At 43.5% G+C, this 22,318-nt stretch overlaps 1 protein-coding gene across 3 annotated transcripts in view; it reads left to right on the plus strand.

Moving 5' to 3' along the window:
- The window catches only part of LOC119844294 (collagen alpha-1(XXVII) chain B-like), a 307,212-nt gene that overhangs the window by 93,532 nt on the left and 191,362 nt on the right, over positions 1-22,318 (plus strand). For all 3 annotated transcript variants that reach the window (XM_043498719.1, XM_038374938.2, XM_038374939.2), the window contains 2 exons: positions 6,335-7,770; positions 17,568-17,621. In XM_043498719.1, the coding sequence (XP_043354654.1) occupies positions 6,335-7,770; positions 17,568-17,621 (1,490 nt within the window). The remainder of the gene's footprint in view (positions 1-6,334; positions 7,771-17,567; positions 17,622-22,318) is intronic.

The following is a 22,318-nucleotide window of genomic DNA, read 5'->3' on the forward strand; positions in this document are numbered from 1 at the left end:
GTAAGGGTGGCATGGTATGGTATTGCCATCCTTACTTCTGCACTGCTGCTGGCAGGGCACTGCCTTCAGAGCTGGGCACCTGGCCAACAGCCACCACTCTCCGACCTCCCAGCAATGAAAGCAGCACAGAAGGAAGGGTGGCAATAGCATGACCCCTCTAAAATAACTTTGCAACCCCCCTGTAACTCCCTTTAGGGTCAGGACCCCCAATTTGAGAAATGCTGGTCTCCCCTGTGAAATGTGTATAGTAAAGGTTAAAACACACACAAGACCAGATTTTACAGGGGGAGACCAGATTTCATGCTCCGTGACACATTTTTTTTCATGGCCTTGAATTTGGTAGAGCCCTAATTATAATCCCCATTTTACAGAAGTAGAATCTGAGGCACAAAGAGGGTGTAGCCTGTTTCAGCAAAGGCTATGAAACCACCTACTGCTCAGGTATGGGAAAACACATACTGCTGTTTTCCTTGAGTTACATCACTTGGTACAACGCAATGCTGATGATGCAATGTAACCCCAACGTTATCCAGAGAAATGATAGGTGGTTTATTGTTGGAGAATCCTTGTATATCCAGGCATGGCCTCTCCCTATCCAAGATGCATGTCAAATGTACCCTAATCTCGCACAGTATGAGTCAGCTCATGCTGAGCAAGGGAGCATCATGTGGTTATCATCTACTCATTCATGCTGGGTTATGCCCCCTTCTTTCCTCCCTGTTCTAGCCAATTTCTCCTCCCTCATAGCTGCACTCACTCTTCACCTGGGAAAACAGGTGGCTTCCTTCAAGATGGTATTGTCCTTCAGTAAGCCAGTATGTACAGTATGGGGCATGAGAACATGCTATATATTGTGCTTTTCCTAGCTCCTATGCAAGCCAGTGTTGGGATGCAATTGGCCCAGCTACTCTTAATGTGGGTTCATTGTGCTTTCCACCCACCAAAAGCCTAGCGATGAGATATTGGACCAGATTCCTCCCCGGTGACTTTAACAGTTTTGAACTGGAGATAAGGCAAGTTAGACACAGATAAACGTGCCCAGTGTATAAATGCCCAACTATCTATTCCCCAGTCATTGCCACCTAAACCATAATGCGATCTAATTTCTGTTGATCTTTTTACACCACCACCCCACTACTCCTGCCTCTCATACTGACAAAGTTTCTTTGGGTGGGGAGAGGAAGAAACAAATGGCTTATGACCTGATCAAGCTCCCATTAAAATCAGTGGGAGACTGTCATTTGATTTCAATGGGAGCATATCCTGAAAGAAATATCCACATTTCACAAGCTGAATTTTCACACTTGCTATTCTTGAGAGATTTCTAAGTTTCTTTACCACTTTTCTAAAGGGTAAGACTCCTTTAGGATAACTAATGACCTGCATGGGGATCCAGGAAGTTTCCCGGTTGATGATGATAAAAAGAATTCTCTCTCTCCACAGCTGGATGATGGAAACGGAGCATCTGTTTGTCAGAGAGCCACCTCCTCTATCTTAAAATAGCAACATCTCCTCCACATGATTTACTCAGGGTGCAGGCTGGAACTGAACAACTTCCTATATAATCATCAGGCAATAATAAGTAGACTAGCAAGCTCCAGGCCTCTTAGGCTCCAAAACATGAAGGAAAAATAGAAAGTTGGTTACAGCTCAGCTGAAACGCAGCCCATGGAACAGTCACTGCCACTAGCAATTTTGAAAAAAGTAATATTTTCCAAATTCTACTTTCCTGCAAAGGAAGTGAACATCTGGTTGAATCACTTTATTCAAGCAGTTTTCAGAGCAACTTTTACGTTAACATAAAAGAGAGCAAACAAATACTGTGTTTTAGCTATTTTTTTATTTTTATTTTTTAATAGACTTTTAACGCTCCATTTTTGGAGTCATGTTTATTGCTCTTTTTTCTCCCAGGATAATTATGGGATGTTTAAATGTTTTTGGCTGTTGGCGTCCATACACACAATGAAAATTTGTTTTATATGCGCACACACAAAGCCTTCCATTTTATAGCGTGGTGCAATGAAAGCCCTGCCTCTGATGGAATGAATTACCTTCCCTAAAACATCCTGCACTTTTGGAAGAGAGAAGGATGGTTTCCTTACAAGTAAAGGGATAGCTCTTTCCTTTAAATTGTTTGATGTGGGCATCCAAATAAAGGTCAGGTGAATGGTGCAAGCAAACATCAGAGGTTTCAGTACGTATTATCCAAAGCTGGTGCTAACCCGCTGGGGACCATAAGAAGGAATTTTGTTGTCCTCTTCCCCCCAATACTAAAACACTTACCTTAAAAAGTGAATAGGGCCCCCTGGAGCTGGTTGGGGCCCTAAGTAATTTCTTAGTCTGCTTATGCCTAGCACTGGTTTATCACTCAAGAATGTAAGGCTGGGATAATGTAACTCTGGCTCCATGCAAGTGAGCAGTGGGAGTTTTACCATTGACTTGAATGGAAGTGGAGTTAGGCCGATGCTGTGTGTTTTTGAAAATCTAGAACTAAAAGGGGAAGGGGAGGACTGCGTACATTGGAAATGCAGCATCCATACAAATGCTACAAATTCAAAAGCTTAATGGTCCAGGTCCTCATCTGGTGTAATCCTTGTCCTTACATTTATGTCAGTGGATCTGCACGGATTCGCACTAGCTGAGGTTCCAGGCCAATAGCTTTGAAATTTAGACTTCATTCAACCAAACTTTGGATGTAGGTCCTAGATCTAAGCCAGCGGAGGCTAGTAAACTAAGAGTTGTTTCTCTCCTACTTTCTGGTTTTGTGGGAGTGGAAGGGAAATAAATTAGACATTTCAGTCTTTGGTGAGCATCTCTTTCAAGGATATGATAGTTCAGGAATCCCTTCTGCATATAGCTTCCCATTTTGGAGATAAATTTGCCCTCAGCCCCAAAATACTGCTACTTGGGTACCACAATTAGGCCATGTCTACACTAGAGACCTTACGGCGGCAAAGCTGTACCAATACAGCTGCATCGTTGTCAGTCTCCTGGACAGACACTCTGTGCCGATGGGAGAGCACTCTCCTGTCGACATAATTAAACCACCCTCGATATGTGGCAGTAGCTACGTCAGCTGGAGAACGTCTCCCACCAACATAGCACTGTCCACGCTGGCGTTTCTGTTCGTGTAACTTATGTCGCTCAAGGGGGGGTGTTTTTCACATCCCGGAGCGACATAAGTTATACCAACAAAAGTGCCAGTGTGGACATAGCCTTAGTTACACAGGGGTAAGGGACAGAAAGCTTCAGTCCATCCATTTTTTAAAAAACCATGTCTTGATGGTAACTCTAGGAGGAGAAAGTTGAAGGGAAAAGGTAAGGCTTCGATAAATTCCTAGCAGTTTAAAGAAGCCAAAAGTGGCACTTGGGCACCTTTAATTGTACACTAGTTGATGGCATCCCTTCATGGAACTCATCTGGGGGCATGCCCATCAGTTCAGTGGACTCAGTGTGGGATATAGTAGCAGAGGTGGGCTGGGCAGGCAGGTGTGCTGGGCTGGGCGGCTGAGCACAGAGCACACAATCCCCGCACAAGGTCTGCTGTAATCAGGCTCCATACAGACATTGGGCTTTTAGTCCAATCTTATATTTTTTTCAACACAATTTGATACGGTAGCTAACGAGACAGTTGGATTTGTAGTTCAAACAGCAGCAGCATCCTCCGAACAGGGAAAACATAGTTATGTCTCTGCAGAGCAGTTCCCTAGAGTACAAAATATTTCTGCCCTATCACTACAATACATCTCTTGAAGAGAACCTAAAAATACATCTAGCAATTGGAAGCCAGCGTTTAGCTCCTAGATGTAAGCAGCAAATGTATTTCCTTGGGGCCAGATCCTGGTCCCTTTGAAGTCCATGGCAAGGCTCCCACTTGACTTCACTAGAGCCAGGATTTGGCCCTTAGCATTGGAAAGGAGTTGGGAAATGATCCAGAAGACAGAAGTGACTTCAAGGATAGCTCTGTACCTCCCCCATTTAGCAGCGGGTGGGGGGATTCTATCCATGCTATGAGGACGGAAATCCCTATTGGGTAATATGGGAGGGGATGCATGGGAACCAGGGGCTTGTTTAGCCAGAGATAAACACCAGTATTAATAAATCCATACATGCTCATACAATAAATAATCTCCTCAGCATAGAGGTAATTGAGAGAGAATTTCCATCCCCTTCACAGTTGACCCCTAAGCTTCTCTGTGGCTCTGTCTGCTATAAAGAGAACTGAAATGCCTTAAAAATAGAAAGTGGGGTGGGAAATAAAGCAGGTCCCAGACAATCTAAATATTGATTTACTTGTTCTAATATACAAAAATGGTTATGGTTTGCCAAAGTCTAAGAACAGAGCTGTTCTCTTTCTAGTGTTCTCTCTTCCTGGCCAGAGCCCATGCTAGGCCTCAGACGGGCTTAAGTTTACAGGCTTTCTAACAAACACTCATGAACTCTTTCTATTCCAGCTCCACAAATACTGAGAACAGCGCTGAATATGTCACAGTTAAGGGTGAAGGAGGCCAAATTCTGAGGGCCATTTTGGGCGAGTTTTTTTTCTTGGATTATCTTTCTTCTGCTCATTTTTTTTCATCTGAGAGGCCTGTGAAGTTAATTGAAGTGCAGCTGTGGCTGGCACTGTTATGCTCCTGATTGTTTAAATTCTTCCCTTTGGATGTAGGCATTTGGATTGAGTAAACCAGGCGTGCAGCCCTCTCCAGGATAGATTCTTCTGTTGATAATTCCCATAGGAAGATTAGGAAGATCTAGGAATAGAGGTTGCAATTTGTCAGTTGTGTTTATGCCGGGAAGAATATAACCCTCTTTATCTCCTTTCTGAATAGCTACTTTTCCCAGCGAGCTAATGGAATAAAGATAACAACCCTATGTGTGGAATGAAGAGTAGAATAGGGATAAAGGTCTGATCCCTTAAGGAAAAGCCCTATAGAGTTTAATAGGGAGGAAGCCAGTAGGGTTCTATGTAGATGTTAGAGCCTATAGAATTTAATAGAGAACTTTGTCCTTACTATAGTAGTCTATAGGTTGGCTTAAACATTCTGTGGAAAGATTTATTATGTTCTAGAGGCCTTTTTTCTATTCGGAGTTGAAGTCAATGGGAGCTTTGCTGTTGATTCAAATGGGAACAGAATTGGATTCTAAATGCCCCCATTTCTTCCCCCTCCCCCAGTTTTGCCATTTCCCTGCCCAACCCCAGGACATATTTGCCTTAATGGCTTCTCCTTCCCCCATCCCCCCCACCCGGCCCCCATGGACCTTTGTCTTCCTCCCTCTCTTGAGCTCTCGAGCATTCTCCCAAGTCCAGCATTGCAGCCCAGCTGGCAGCCAATGGCTGTAATTTGTGCTGCTGTTGCCTGCTAATCTGTTTTAGACTCTCTGCTCTTTATAAGCAGCCCCTCTGACCATGGGGCCAGGAGCCAAAGGATTCTGCCCATTGCATGCCTCTCACCCAGGCTAGTGGACATGAGCCTATTCAGCTAACATCCAAGTTAATGTTCATAACACTTCATATACGTGTCTGGTCCCTCCAACTTTTGTACAAAATTTAAAGCTGTGTGCTCATCCATTTTAACTAATGCTACAAGGTGATACCTTCAGTGGCTCGGTTAAGCCTAGATGCAGCCTTCCCAGGCCCGGGGTTACTTTCTCTTTTTAAAAAAAACAAAAACAAAACTATTAACACCATGCAGTATCATCAAAGACTATGGGTCTGTCTCAAGTGATGGAGCTGGTGTGTCTGGAAAGATGGAATTATGGGTCTCCACTTCATAAAATTCTGCTCTCTACCCTAAGTGGAAAAGAAATCTTAGCCTCAAATCATTTTTTTTTTATTAAACGTCCGACTATGTCAAGTCATAACTCAACTTCTGCCAACTGGTCATACCCAACATTTAATCCCAAATGTGTGATATTGGGGTTTAGATGGAAACATTCCATGGGGGAAGGTTATCTTCCAAACTGTCTACTGTGACTGGGTTTTCTTCCACCTTCCTTCAAAACATCTGTTACTGGGACACTGTTGAAGACTGGATACTGGGCTAGATGGACCATGATTTTGGTCCATTATGGTAATTCCGATGAGATACTGAACTGCCACTGTATGGGCTCCTAGCCTGGAAATCAAGACAAAATAGATGCATCCATGACCTGACTGTCTGTCTTAAACCAGTTTTGAGTGGAGAGGAAGGTAGGCACAATCTATAATCCACTGCATTTGGGGGTCCAATCAACTGCCCATGGTACCCTTGGAAAGATTCCCGTTGACTCAGATGGTGTTGGATCAGGCCCTGGGTTTGCCTGGGTACTCATGCTCTTTGCCCCTCTTTTTCAGATGTGGACATCCTTCAAAGACTGGGCCTGCCAGGGAAGAAGCCATTGAGCGGATTATCTTCATCACGCTCGGTTCCTCAGGGGGTTATCCCTTTCAAATCGGGGGTCATCTTCACTCAGCAAGCACGCATCGAGGCACCCATCAGTACCATCATCCCTGCTGCCTTTGGCACAGACTTGACCCTCGTCCTGAGCTTGTGCTCCCACCGCATCAACAATGCTTTTCTATTCTCTGTCAAAAGCAAGAAGAAAAAACTGCAGCTGGGGGTCCAGTTCATCCCCGGGAAGGTCATCGTGTACGTTGGCCACAAGCCCTCTGTATATTTTGATTACAATGTTCATGATGGCCACTGGCATAACATGGCCATTGATATCCGAGGCCAGATGGTCACTTTATTTACTTCTTGTGGGAAGCGAAGAGTACATGAGGATTTGCATTTTAAAAAAGACGAGGCATTGGATCCACAAGGGTCTTTTCTCTTAGGGAAAATGAACCAGCACTCGATACAGTTTGAAGGCGCCATTTGCCAGTTTGATATTTATCCTTCCGCCAAGGCAGCTCATAATTACTGTAAATACCTGAAAAAACAGTGCAGGCAAGCGGACACCTTCCGGCCGAATCTGCCCCCGCTTGTCCCGCTCTTGCCCAGGGATCCCAGCGCCTCCCCAATGCCCTCTCTGCAGACTAAGTTCTTGCTACAGGGTTTGAAGAATCTGACCACTGTGATATCAACATCAGAGCTCATCAAGGTCACAACACCCCTCAAGACTCCAGCTACAGCGTCCACCACCTTGGTCCCATATAAGCTGCTGTCTCCCAGGCTGACAACCAAAGCAGCCAAGGTTACAATTGTGCGGTCTACCGTTCCATCGAGTACTGATATGCAGCTGCCGGTCCATTCGCGCACTCGGACTACTACAGCAGCCCTCAGGATATCCCAACCTTCTTCCAATGCAAGTTCACAGAAACATTCCATTCCCGCTGTCAGAAACATCCTGCCTGCTGGCCAAAACTCCATTGCCATCAGCAAGAAAGAATTGGAGCAAGAAACCAAAAAGATGATCAACCAAAAAACTTCCACCAAGCCCTCTGAAACCCTCAGCACTGTAAAGCCAATGAGGAAGAAGATTGAAAACACATCTAGAGACATCCATCCCGTGACTATGAAACAAAACCCGGAGAACCTGACCAGTGGACCCATTCCAAAAATGCTATTGCCACTACCAACCAGGAAATCCGTTCCTAGCCTAATTCCTCTACTGTACACCAAATCAACCCCTGGATCTGTTCATCGTACCTTCAGAACCAGTGTGCAAGCCTTCAACCTCACAACCCCTGCTGCTGTTGATGGGTTTCAGGTCTTTGACCCCATTGGACCCACCCTATTTCCATTTTTACTGGGACTTCCTGGATTTAAAGGAGACCAAGGTCCCCCGGTAAGTTCAAGTTTTTAATATATTCAAGGTGTAATCCAATGAATAGGACTCCCAAACCAAGGGTCATATCTGCTATCAACTTGCTAAGCCTGCCTTGGGCAAGTCACTTCACCTCTCTGGTCTTCCATTTCCCCACTTATAAAAAGGGGATAATGTTTACCCAGCTCTGTAAAGTATTATGAGGTGATTTACATAAGTCCTACATATTGTTGTTAAACTAGAGAGGTGCCTGAGCTACCAGGTTCGTATCTGAACTTCTCCAAAGTGGTTTGGATTTATCTCTGCTCTAAACAGGGTTGATATGAAGAGAACAGAAGAAGTTGATAAGGGTGTCAGCATTCACTGACTTAGAATCTCCAGTGTGTTTCCTTTGTGCCACTCTACAGACATGCATTTTCGATATCTTCTGTTCTGGGCTTAACCAATGCGTTGTGCATCCCTTTCAGTGTATGGCAATTTAAGAAGTCTATTTGCAATATTACAAAACCAGCCAGTTAAAATATGGGGTGCAATATATTTCAAATGTAGTTTAGAAATACTCCTTGTTTTGAATATCACAGAAATGGCCCAACTTCAATATTTTTGTATTTAAAGTGCTTTTAAAATGTGAACCTGGCAGATTTTAGGATGAGCTGCAAGATGCATTTCTATTTCCAGGCCTTCCCTAATAATGTTTTTTATTACAGTAGCACCTAGGGACACCTGTCAAGTTCCATTGTGCTAGGCACTGTATGGGCTAATAGCGAGAAGAGAGTCCCTACTCTAGGGAGCCTTGCATCTTCCTAAGTGGTTAAGGGCCTGATCCTATGTGGTGCTGAGTTCCAGTTGAAATCAAACCCTAAAATCCTAGCTGATTGGTTGGAAACCCCCATAGGCTGGGATTTTCAACAGCACTTAAGGGAGTTAGACACCTAACAATGGGAGCTGTGCCTTGACTACTATAAAAATCACAGCCTGAGTGTGTTGTCGCAATTTAAACCTTGTAAAGGCACCCAGACACCACCCTAATGAGCACTCTACAAAATCTGATGATAACGAAATAATGCCATTGGTTAATATTTTCAAAAGTGACTACTGATTTTTGGGTGCCTATCGTGACACCTTTAAAGTAGCTTGATTTCTCTGCTCTCTCCCCCACATCCCAATCCCTTGGGACTGGTCCACTGAGTGCTTTCAGAAAAGCAGGTGTCTCAAGTTGTCTTTTCAGAAATAACTAGTCTTTTTTGAAGAACTTGGCCATTGAATACACAATGCATATTTTCAGACAAGGGACTGGTAGAACAAATGGAATAATGGAGAAAGCACTTTAGAGAAAATCAATATTTTTATGGGGTAATTGTAAAATTTCATTTCTTTTTAAAATAATACACATTTAAAATGTACACAATTTCTTTCTAAATAGGCTTTGCAGCATTCCATTTTTTAAATAATTTTGATGGATAATACTGATGTTTGTTTTCAGCATTTTTTTCTAATTTTATCTATTTAAATTTTCAGTTGTGGGAAATTTATGGTGAAGTCCGACAATAATTATTTAATGACAGTAGATGTTGAGATTCAAAAAGTTAAAGCTTTATAACCATTGTGACAAAGTTCCTGCTCTACCTTGGTGAGTCTTGTGCTTATTGGCAGATTTGCTCACCTTGGACCTTCACGGCAGCCCTCAGCTTGGCCATTTTTCTGAACCCACAGTCCAGGTCAACTCCTCTTGTGTCTGACCAGGAGTTGGGAGGATCTGGGGGGAACCCGGGCCTGCCTTCTACTCCAGGTTCCAGCCCAGGGCCCTGTGGAATGCAGCTGTCTAGAGAGCCTACTGGAACAGCTGTGCAACAGCTGAGCTACAACTCCCTGAGCTACTTCCCCATGGCCTCTTCCTAACACCCTCTTTATCCTCACCACAGGACTTTCCTCCTAGTGTCTGATAATGCTTGTACATCTCAGTCCTCCAATGGTCTGTGTTCTCACTCTCAGCTCCTAGTGTCTCTTGCTCCCAGCTCCTCACATGCACACCACAAACTGAAGTGAGCTCCTTTTTAAAATCCAGGTGCCCTGATTAGCCTTCCTTAATTGATTCTAGCAGCTTCCCTCTTACCTTACCGAGGGAAAAGGGACCTACTTAGCCTGGGGCTAATAAATCTGCCTTCTATTACTCTCCTATAGCCATCTGGCCTGACCCTGTCTCACCATTAAAACACAAATTGTCAATATCACATGTCAAAATATACAAAGTAAATATCCTTAAATCAAACTCTAATAAGGTCTCAAGCAGCTTTTTTCTTACTTTGCCTATCTGTACATTTCAATTTTTATCAATGGAAATATTTTTTGCCTGTGTGTGTATACAGTGAAATTACAGGTTTCAGAGTAGCAGCCGTGTTAGTCTGTATTCGCAAAAAGAAAAGGAGTACTTGTGGCACCTTAGAGACTAACAAATTTATTAGAGCATAAGCTTTCGTGAGCTACAGCTCACTTCATCGGATGCATCCGATGAAGTGAGCTGTAGCTCATGAAAGCTTATGCTCTAATAAATTTGTTAGTCTCTAAGGTGCCACAAGTACTCCTTTTCTTTTTACAGTGAAATTGACGTTTACTGACAAAAATCTAATCCTTCCAAGCCTACTTATAAATGTAACTACTGCATTCACACACAATAACCATTCTTAAAAGAATATATATGTAGGCCATGAAAAGGTATACGTACATTTTGTAATGCCAAAAGCAATTAGGCCACCTTAAAGACTATCTGCTAACTCTTTGGGTTTTTTAAAAAAATACAAGAATGCAAACAAGATCTTTAAACTGACTAACTTCTGAGAAAATCTTTATATTTGATCCTCAGATTTTTTTGTATTGTAAATGTGGGGCGGGAGTGTGTATATATCCATATAAAGTAAGATGCTCCCAGAGAGATTCCTTGATTGCCAAGTTCCAGCCCAGAGCTAATTTTTACAGCTGACTTCTTAAAACACTGAAAGAAGGGTTTACAATGGAAAAATGGAGTCAAACTTAAGGGACACTATTAGCAATACTTCTGTCTGCAAATGTTCTGACTAGTGTTACAGGTAACACCTCCAATAACAATGGCCCTGATCCTGAAAACGCCACATGCTTAACTTTAAGGTTTGGGGCCAATCTATAGTTATAATTTCAGGTTTGGATCTAAGGTGTTGTTTGTCACCTGATATACTGGATGCGGCGTCACGGACAGATCTCTGTTTGTTTGTTCCAATTTTCCTTTGTGTGACTGAGATCTCAAGGTTGTTACTTCATCACGGTTGTATGCTGTCAGGAAATTGTAGACTCCTCTTTGATTTTTATATATATTTATATATATGAAATAGCACACACCCTCCAATTGTTGACAGTGAGTCAGGAAGTCTCCACAACTTCCCTGTGTACACAAAACTGTCTCCTACAATTTCTTTTGTTTCTCCATGAGTGAAGAGCTGATGTATTTGTGGAGATTTCCCCTTAAGCTTATTTGTTTTTCAGTAGCAGGAATCCAATCAATGATTGTGCACCCCTTCTCCAAAAATATGACGTACCTGTAACTGATGGATCTATAGCTGGTTGCTCAGGGGTCCAGTGAACTCTTGGCCTCCCCTCTCCAACTCCTTGCTCTGAAAATAGTCTGAGGGTGAACATACTAGTCTTGTTCTTCCTACTTTCCTCTCCTCCCCCACCCAACGTGAAGAACTTGTTGTTCAAGTAGAGTGGAAAATCCCACTCAGCCTGTGAATCACAGCAAACAGACTGATGCAGGCCATGGAGGGCTTAGGAAATCGATGGCAGAAGTTTCCATCTTCTCAGAGAACAGTTAGGGTCCTGGATCTGGGGAAAGGAGAACAACTAAGCCGCTGCCTGGCTTCATCCCCTTTGACTTCTGGAAACAAAGTGAGCGCATTGAGAGGGAAAGGTTATTGCTGCATCGAAACTGGCTGCTGTGTACGATATCTTCTGTGACTCGTTTGGGGATCTCTGAATGACACTTTGTTGAAAGTTTCACCCTGACATTGGGCCGGGGGTAGAAAGCACTGAATCAAGATGACATGTTGAGAAATTAATTTAGCATTTATGTAGCCAGGCAAGCGCATTTCAGAATACAAGCGCTGATAGATGCTTCACAGTTGAGTAATTACTCTGGCACCATCTCCATGTTATTGGACAGACATTTTTGATGAGGTCAGACTCTCAACACAGTACTTCCTGGTCCGGTATGTGATATCTCAGCCAGTCAATCTTGCCTTGATTAAGGAGATTGCAGGCTGAGAACCAGCAATCACTGTGCACTGCGCTGGCATGAGGGTAGAAGGAAGGAGATGGTGTTAACTAGTGCAATTGTTACCTGATAGAAGGTTCCTTCATTACAACTATTGGGGATATTCTCCCCTTCTCTAGGGGAAGACCCTGGGAAGGTGCTCTGAAAACAGTCCATTGCCAATCTCTAGGGAGGGATTTGTGGGCAGGCATGGAGGAGTCATGGTGTACAGACCTCAAGAGATGAGAAATGGGGCCCATCCCAGCCCCTGCGTGCTGCTTAGCCACCGTTGTATAAGCTTGCTTAAGAGCTGTGCTGGCATAGGCTCCTTCCCCTGCACTTACATGCTCCCCCTCCAAGCCATGGCGGATGAGTTAATGTTGCAGAGAGCCACACTGACTCCCTTGCAGACTTCTACTGGAACCTTACCATGTTGGAAGGGAGCATCTTAAGTATAGCAGCTCCCCTTGGGTCTGGCTCCATTCCAGAAGACTGAGAAGTCCCAGCTGCCCACATCCTGCTTTAAAACCTAGGAACTGTAATGATGTTGTTCTCCCTAAGGTGGTCTGTGCTGAAAAGGGGTGAGGATGCTGTATTGTCTCTACTCTCTCCTGTCATGAGCACAGAGCCCTTTGTGCCCTCTCTCTCTCTCTTTCTCTCTAGCTCTTTTGCTGCTAGGCAGGAGGAATAATTATTTCATTCTGCTTTGGTACCGTTTTACACCCATTTTATCCAGGTGTAAAGGACGACACAGATGCAGGGCAGTGGTGAATCAGGCCCTGCAGTCTTTGCATATAGCACAAAATAATATCAACATAATCCTAGATTTACATAGGGCCTCTCCTCCCAATTGGCCCCAAAGCTATTTACAAACTTAACTGCTATATACAAAGTGTGTGCTGAAAGAATCCCTTTGCTAATCAATAAGCTTCAGTTACCTCTGGGGTAGAGCATAACAGCTGTTTAGCAGGGCTAATGCAACAGCATATGAAGATACATACCCTATGCAGTTAGAACTGCAGCATTAACGCCTTAGGAATTTAGGGTAACTAACTAACTGTTTTTTACACAATGGAATTTGGCTAGAACGCCAAGATTATCAGGCTTGTTTTGTTTTTCAAAAGTGCCATGGGATCATTAATGACCACAAAGAGACAGAATTTGTGTCTTAAATCTTTTCTGGGCAGGAAAAAAGGAGCAAAAAGGCCCCCAAACACCCTTCGAGGTCACTAGCTCAATAATGACTCACTGGCTGGCAGTCTTTCCCCTGACTCATCAACACTACTTCCCACAGCACCTATAAAGTCCAGGTCTCCCTTCCATGTGCTGACCCAGGCTGACTTTGGCTTGCAAGAATTGATGAGTATGCAGCCCGTGACTACAAGTGATATGCAAAACCACAAGAGAAAATGACATTCTATTAATGCATCCTCAGTGCAAATAAACTGAGTTCTCCTGCTGATCACGTATTGATCACTTGCTGGGCTTTTGTGTGTACAATATATGGCAAGATGCAAGGGGCCTTTCCCCATATGCAATAAAGCAGGAATTCCATAGGCTCTTGCCAGCCACAAGAGCAAAGCCCAAGAGACCTGAACGGTGTCCTGAATTTATATGCATCTTTGGGGATTTTAATACTTTACTCATGCTGAAATGTATGGTGGAGCTGCCTGCAACTGTCTGAAGCCACTAAGAGGATGTGGTGCCACTGAATAACACTAGTGGTACAATTGAAGTGTGTTTAATAATCAAGCCACAAACTTTATGCAGGGTGGAGGGAGAGGGGAGGAGCTGGGATGTTTTCACTGAGTTTTAAAATGCCCTCATCAGAAAAATCCCAACATAAGAGGGCACAGTCACTGTTTGTAAGATACCATTTGTAAAGATATTGTACATACATTGCTTTTCACCAGTTTGGTGAATCCTGGATGTAAAGTAAACTTGGTTCTGAAGCCTTTTGTTTTTGCTATGACTTTCTCAAGGAGCTCAGGGATCCTTGAGCTTCCTCAACAGGATGGTGGGGAAATGTAAAGTTCTTGCCAGGACTCCTCCAAAGCTCTTTGAAATCACTGGGAGTCTTTCCATTAACTTCAGTAGGCTTTGGGTCAGGCCCTTAATACCAAGAATAGGGACTCTGATTAAATTCATCCTTGTGCAGAGGGCCAGCGCAAACTCTCTGCTACCACTGAAGTCCCACTTAAGCTTTGGTTTTTGAGGACTTAAATGGGACATAAATGATGCATAGACTTAGTGCAGGCCCTCTGCCCAGACATGAATTTCATCCTCTGTGCACACCAGAAAAAATGATATTTAATAAACAAATATCAGGCACATTTATGCTGTAAAAATGTGGTTTCCTTTGCAGCCTGGGTGTCAGAGATGTGGGCCCAAACTGAGCAATTTTATGGGGTTACTGAGTGCTACCGGAAAGGCTCGGAATTTTCTCCACTTTGACTCCACTGGGATTTCAGCATCTTTCAGGGGTGATCCCTCTGGCAGCTTTCTTGTCTGCCATTCATGAGAAAACACAGGACTAGGCTTGGCAGGATCCCATTGAAATCCAAAAACAATGGCAAGAGAGAGATTTCTTCTTTCACCCTTAAGTGATGATGGAGAAGCTTCCAAAGGTGGAGAATGGAACTTATGGAAAGGATGGGTTTTATTTTGCATTATAGACCGCTATTCTCTTCAATTGTTGTCATTTCAGTGATTGCTGGGCTACATATTCTGGGGTCCCTGCTGCATAATTTACCTCCTGGTTTCAACTAGGTTAGGGAATAAAAACCCAAAAATGTTCTTGTAATACATATAGAATTTTTGGGTTTTTATTCCCTAACCTACTTGAAACCAGGAGGTAAATTATGCAGCAGGGATCCCAGAATATGGAGCAATGTTTACCCTATTCTGACCCCCATTCCCTGACAGTGAAATTAGTACAGTATCTTGTGGGTTTTTTATGTTCAGTTTATTTTAAATTGCCCCCAAATTTTGGAGACTGTGGTATTGAAAAGGTGTAACTGGGTTGCAGTAATTATCAGAGGGAAGGCAGGCCGGCATCTCTGGCACCCTGCAGAGAATCAGAGCTTTTGGTACCAAAGACTATCTGGGAGAGATGGTTTTGGTTTTTGGTACTCAGGATGCAGTTAGAATTTTTGGAGAAGGGATGCATTTCCTTTCTTCCTCCCTCTTTTTGGGCAGAGGTGGAGATGACTTTTAATGATGGGAGGGGTGGTTTGAATCCTTTGTTTCAACTGGATGTTGCTATGGAGGTTGGTGGGATGGGGGAAATTATCTCCCCTCCATATGTGCCACTATTATTCCAAGCAACAATGGACGAGATGTTTCTGCTGAAATGATCAGGAGTGGATACTGATATTTTAAATGATCATCATTATACTTCAGAGTCACCACTCTGAGCTGGATAGGAGCAGTTCACAGAAATAATAGTTTCAGGATATCTGCAGACTCAGATATCACTGCATCAATTATATTTCATTCATCTTTTGATAATAATTTTCCCAGCTACAAGGGTTGGGGAATTTTTTAACAAAAGCTTTTGTATTCTGGAGCAGTTATTCTGCAGACTGAAACAAACAAACAGCCTACAATTATGTGTTTGTGCAGCTGCATAATCGCATTATATGTGGTGTTCGGAGTTAACACAATGACTGGTTAAACTAATGTGCGTATAACTTAACATAAGGATTGGTTGTATCAATGGGGGCTGCTTATATAAGGAACAGCAATACCGTATTAACTAGTGATGGGCATCTCTCAGATCAAATAATCGCCCAAATAGTTCAGACTAGGAATCAGGCTGGAAATCTCAAGAACAAGGGAATAGCAAGCAATTGACATTTGATAGGACCGGTAGGTGACGGTGCATTAGAACTTCCACTGTGATGAGACATTATCCCTATTAAGCCATAGGATATTACACCTTTAGAACATGCATTCTTTTGATATCTTCACCACTGTCTGGTTCCACCTGAGCCAGCCGTACTGCAGAAAGACAAATGCTAATGCATTCCCTGCCAGTTCAAATTAGTAGCCTGGAGGGAGAGAGGAAGGAGATTACCTGTACATTTTTTTAACCTCTGCAAATTTTTGCATTTGTTTGAACCAAGGTTCAGTTTTATCCTTTATCTCTTCTGAACTCATTCACTCATCACGTACCTACTGTATGTGAGGATTGGTAATATTCACCAGGGTTCTTTTGAGAAGAGACTTTGTTAGCATGCAGGCTTTCACTGTTTGAAACCACAGCCTAGGATGGACTTTGGAGTAGGGGTCTCCAAGGATTATCTGGTGCATTTGTTTATATTCCTGAGTTCTATGTTAGAGATCTTGAACATTTAACTCTTCCTTTGGTGCCGCGGTATGCAGAGTCTCTAAGTCACCCGTGTTGTTTCACACGTGTCAGAATCAGTTTTGTGATGTTCTTAACTTGTGAGAACATAGCACCACATTAGTCTGCAAAAAAATTGTTTGGGAAAGGGAGGATGCAGGGAGCAGGAACCGAACTGTGGAGTACAGCATGCACCTGCTTGGCAGCAGATCTGATCACTTCCCACTCATAGTTCTCCTTTTGGTAAAAGCTCTTTGGACTCCAGAGCGGTTGGAAAGTTCAGGCTGGGTTCCAAAGATTCTTTAGCCTTCTGCTCTTTCTCTTTCCCCTGTTTCCCCCCCCCCCCCCGAGAAACAAAACCCATCATTCATAACAAGCTACTTTAATATAAATCCCCAGTGAGACACTTTAGCTAACAATTATTAATGTCAGTGCTGTAAAAAGGGTTGCAAGAGTGATTAGGAGTTGCAGCTCTCTCTGGAAATTTGGATTCTCCAGTCCATTGAGAATAAATTTTTAAAAGGATTTTATAGTTTTACTTCACTATCTTAAACCTCATTATGTTCCCCTAAACTGTTATAGACCAGTTATAGCCTTTAACTCTGTTCTGTTGTAACCCAGCATCCAAGAATCCTCGCTGCTTTGACATGACTAAACTTACCTCTATGATATTGCAGCACCATGTTCAGGAACTTCCACCATTGACACCAATTTTATTACTTTTGCCATATCATATAATATCTAGGAGAGTACAGAGCTGAGGTGTGATTATCTCTTTAATATCACAGTTCCTCTAGGAACCTATACAGAGGACTGTTTTCTTAGCTTTTGTATAATATAACACACAACATGCCTGTTTCTTTCAACATTGAGATGCAATTTGTTACCTCTATTATGTTACAGCGCAGAATCCAGGAAACTGAAACATAGCTGTGATTAGAGAAATAAAGACTACAGCAGCAAGATGAGAATGCTTTATTGAAATACATAGTTCTGAGACTGGTGTGCATAGTTTTTATTCCTTTACAGCAGTAGCATAAGTTGCATGGAAACTCTGGGCTTTGTGCCATAACTGGTCTTTCTTCCTCACTCCTGCTCCAAACAGTTAGATTCTGGCTCTTTCAGAACTGTGTCAGAAGAAGCACAGTCTTCTATATAACTGTAAATAATATTTCTTTACCTCTTTTCTAGGGCCCCCCAGGTCTACCAGGCTTACCAGGCCCACCTGGCAAGAGAGGCCCACGGGTAAGTGGCTTTTTGTGTCTACCCCTGCGCTTTATTGCTGGCATCTTGTCTTTCTGTGCTGCTATTCTCCATGCCAACACATGGTGATCACCGTAGTTATTGAGCTAGTGACCACTTCGAACACAGCTGTTGAGGTCTGGCACAGTTTAGAGCAAAGATTGGCTTCCCTTCTTTTCCCCTCCCCATCCAAGATTTTCAGCAGGCCGAACTTCTCCTGCCAGGGTCTGGGGAAGGAGCAGCCTGACGTGAGGTTTGGCATTAGGCTATCGGTCGGACTGTTGCTCTCTGTCCTTATCTTCCCACTTTCTCTTTGGTGTCCAACCTTTTATTGTTACAAAACACACACAGACATTTGATTTGACCATGCTTCTTCTCTGGCCTTTATCTACCAGGTCTCCAGACCTACTTCCTGTCACCTCTGAATTTTGCCATTGCACACAATGCTATCTGAGCGGCACCTATAATAAAATTCATTATAATAGTTTTTCACTCAGCTTAGCTGTGGCGGACCCAGAGAAAGGTCCTCTCTGACCTGCTTCTTGTCTGTTTCAGAATCTAGGACAAAATCTCTAACTAGTCTTCAATATCTTCCGTGTATTTTTCTTCCTACCCCATATCTGCTAAATTCAGATACAAACATGACTAAGAGTCACAAGAGCCATCCTTGGGAAATGCCTCATCCTCTGAAACACCTGGGTTTTTTGAGTCCTGTAGTCAGCTAAGTTACACAAAACTTTTAGCATTAACTCAACGGCAGCAGCAGCTACTGCAGTACTGGGCAATTCTATACCTGGCTGTGTTTTTAACAATAGATGGCGATTCTTGTGGTAGCACAATGTTGTCCCAAAGCGCAGATCCTGAACTCACTCTCTTGCATGCTGAGCTGGGGGGATTGGAGTCCTTAGCCTCTAGGGCGGGAGGGGGAGGAAGGATCATTTAATATCATGATTGAATCACTTCTTTCAGTTGACCCTTGAGCTAAGGATGACCAGATGTCCCGATTTTATAGCGACAGTCCTGATTTTTGGGTCTTTTTCTTATATTGGCTCCTATGACCCCCATGATTTTTCACACTTGCTCTCTGGTCACCCTACTTGAGCTGCCAGAGTTCCCACTGGTGCCAGAGGGAACTTTGGCTGGAAAGATGAGTCAGACCCACATGAGGCCTTTCAAAGCTGGCTCTGAGGACTGAAAACAGGGCAGTGCCAGAGGGCGCTTGTGTTACGTTCCAATGGAATTCATGGTAAATGGGCGTGGATAAGAGTACCCCATTTCTGTACTAGTAAAAGGGAATGGCCTGATTTTTTTCCCCCAAAGAAGCTGAGTGCCCATAGCTCCCCCTGAACCACTTCTCCTCTGTGGCACAGATAGCGTTAAACACACATGCGTGGAGCCCCAGGGCCCAAGTAGTTTGTTAGCTAGTTATGGGCATGGGTAGTGCCTTACAAGCATGTGAATGTCATTCACAGTGATTCATACAACAACAAGTAGTATTCTGTGCTGGTACATGCAAAGACATGCAGTTCAGAGGAAGGCAGCATATCTAGTGCTTAGAGCAGATGCCTCCATTCTAACTGGGATTCTGCCACTGACTCACATGACCTAAGGGAAGTCATTTAACCCCATTTGTAACAGAGGAGTCACACAGGGATTTAATACCGCATTCACTTAACTAATAGGAGGGGTGAGGATTAGCTAACTAATGTCTCATCTTCCGTTGCAAATTTTTCATTCCAGGAGCTCTTAAGCACTTCTATAATGGGCCCTGATTCTCATTTACACTAAGGTCCCTTTCCTCCGCTCTGTCAGTGTAGAGGGACCTTAAAGTGTAATTTATGTGTACTTTAAAGTCCCCTTATGCAGCCAGGATGATATAAAGGGACCTTAGCGTAAAGGAGGACCAGGCCTGATGTTTTCAATACAGGTTATTTATTTACATCACTGTTCTGCACTGGAACTTTTGCAGCATGGGTACTGAGAGATCCAAGCATTTAGCTATTGTTTTGTACTGTTGTCTTCACAGTACTGGGTAACGTTTTGCACAGATACAGCTGATGTTTTGTGCAGAGATCTGAGCGTTGCAGTCCATGTCATAGGCAGGCATAGCTACCTTTTTTTTTCCCCTCTGGCAAACAGAGTGATCCAGCAGTGGTTTTACAAGACTCCAGGTACGTATTTTACATAATCCTTTATTGACATACACATTAGCACAGACCATGCTTAAATGCAAACATGGGGTTCTCCTATAAGCCTGCAGTTGTGGAAAATTACCAGTTAAGGCTGAAAGTCTCTGCTCTCTCCAGTTCATTATCCTTACTGCAAGTCTCCAGCGGAGCTTAGTGAGCACAATGGGATGTCTGCACTTGGAGCTGGGAGTGTGATTTCCAGCTCAGGGAGACATCATCCTGCAAGCTCTCCTGGAGCTAGCATAATAAAAACAGCAGACAGCTGCAGGGGCATGAGTGGCGAGAGAGGCTAGCCACCCAAGGGATGTATTTGGGTGGCTTTCCTCTCCCACTGCCTGCACTGGCCATGGCCTGTGTTCTATTTTTAGTGCGCTAGCTTGCTGAGAGCTAGTCAAAGTAAGTTTCCTGAAGCTGGGAAGCACAACCCCCGCTTGAAGTGTAGACATACTCTTTTATGGTATGTAAACTTAATCCAGGGTCTGGAGGCCCCAGCTTTCCTATGCACATGTATCCAAATTCCTCCAGCTTAACAAAACTGAGCTTTGAAATTTCAGTGTCATTAAAAGGGGGGGGGAAAGTGTTATTAAGGCTATGAGCATGTCTTTCAGTGTCCTCCCATCCATGGCACAGCCTGCTTCAGCAGGGAAGCCCCTGATAGTCACGTGTAACTTCTTGAGTTAAATCCCAGCCAGGGGGTTCTCATCAGCTCAGGATGGAAATCCCAGCTGGGAAGTAATCAGATGCAGCTGAACCTAGTTTGGCTGGCTCAGCTCTTTGAAACTGAGCCTAATTTCAGGAGAGAGAAAGGGGTGGCAGTATAAATGCCTGGACTGGGAGCACTAGAGACAGAAGAACTGCCCTGCGTGTGTTGCTGTTTTGTCTTCATTAACGGTTCTGGAATTTAAGGATTTGCACTGCAGGAAGGGAATGTGGCCAGACAGTAGGATGGGCTTAGAAGGGTTCTTTTTTTTGGTTGCAAAAGAACCCTGAAAAAATAAACAATCAACCCCAGAGAGGATTTTTTTTTTCTTTTTTGCTTAACTGGGACGTCCTGTGAAATTCTTCTGCAGCTACACAGACCTTGTCCCTGCTAAAACAAGACCCATACTGGATCAGCCCATTGATCTATCAAGTGAGGTATCTGCCTCTAGCAGAGAGGCTAGCCCCTGAAATTTTAGGGGGAGGAGGAATGATGCATGTAACTAGCTTTGCAATGTTGTACATTTTGAGGGCAGGAAGGATTTCTTCCTCTCCTCTGCAATTTATGGCCTGGTGAGGCCTGGTGCTCTCATCGTAGCTTAGATAACTTCAGTGTTGTTAATGCTTATAAAATTAGCCATCTCCTCAGAAACCTGCCACAGCCTTTGACTCTGATCACCTGCAACAGTGAATTCCACAGGGTGACGATGTCCTGTTGATACAGCACAGTATTTCCACTTCTTTATACAAGTCTGCGGGGTGACCCTCCCCCCCCATGGTCTCTGATTATTGGACAGCGTAAAAATAACTCTGAGTGGCTTTCTCTTTTCTAGGGTTGGTGGCCCATTGTTGGTTTATGGAGAGCTGGCTGGTCACATGATGCTGGCTCCTTATTTCCAATCTTCCTGAGCAAAATAAGCTATAACAGTCGAAGCGTAGTATTGCCAGTGTATAACTGTATTCACACTAGGGGCTCTTGCCAGCATAGCTCTGTCGGTCTCAAATCTCACCCCGACCGATATGGGTATGCCAATGAAAGTTTGTAGAGTAGATCTGGACAATAACTTAATTGTGATAGGCATAGAACTCACCAGCTGTAGTTTGTGCTGGCACTACATAGTGGGTTTTTTACTGGTATTTCAGTTAGAGGCATGTGGCATATTTTATATGCATGTTTTATATTGAAATACTTCTATTGGTACAATTCCTAGCCTGGATGCAGTTCTGTTGGCATAAGGATACCTGATATGGGAATAGCTGTACCAGCATAAAGCACCTTTGTACTGACAACTGCATCCATGCTAGGGAAGTTCTACCACTTCAACTATGCTGCTAGAAAGTGGTACCACATTTGTGTGCAGACAGCTCGATTGCACTGAGAATGTGCATGGCTTAGTGAGGTCTGCAGAAAGAGAGTTAAAAGGTGCTTTAAACCACAGCAATAATGCTTATGCGGCAGTTTCCAAATGCTAATTAAACCTTACAACCGCACTCTGGAATAGCACAGGAAGCCTGCACATGTGGAAAGCAATGGGAAGTTTGCCATTGGATTCACTTCCAGAAACAGACTTAGGGTAACATTTTCAAAACTGCTTAAGTGACTTAGGAGCTTAAGTCCCATTAAAAGTCAATTTTGCCATTTTACAGGTGGGCAAACTGATTTGCCTAAGGTCTCATAACCAGCCAGTGGCAGAGCTGGGAATAGGACCCAAAGACTTTAATGCCAACTTTCTGCACTAATTTTAAGCTCTCAATAAATAGGAGAAATTCCTTTGTGCGAGTAAGTAAAATGTTGCTTTTGCACTCACTGAT

This window comes from Dermochelys coriacea, chromosome 16 (assembly GCF_009764565.3).
Source record: "Dermochelys coriacea isolate rDerCor1 chromosome 16, rDerCor1.pri.v4, whole genome shotgun sequence".
Lineage (NCBI taxonomy): Eukaryota > Metazoa > Chordata > Testudines > Dermochelyidae > Dermochelys > Dermochelys coriacea.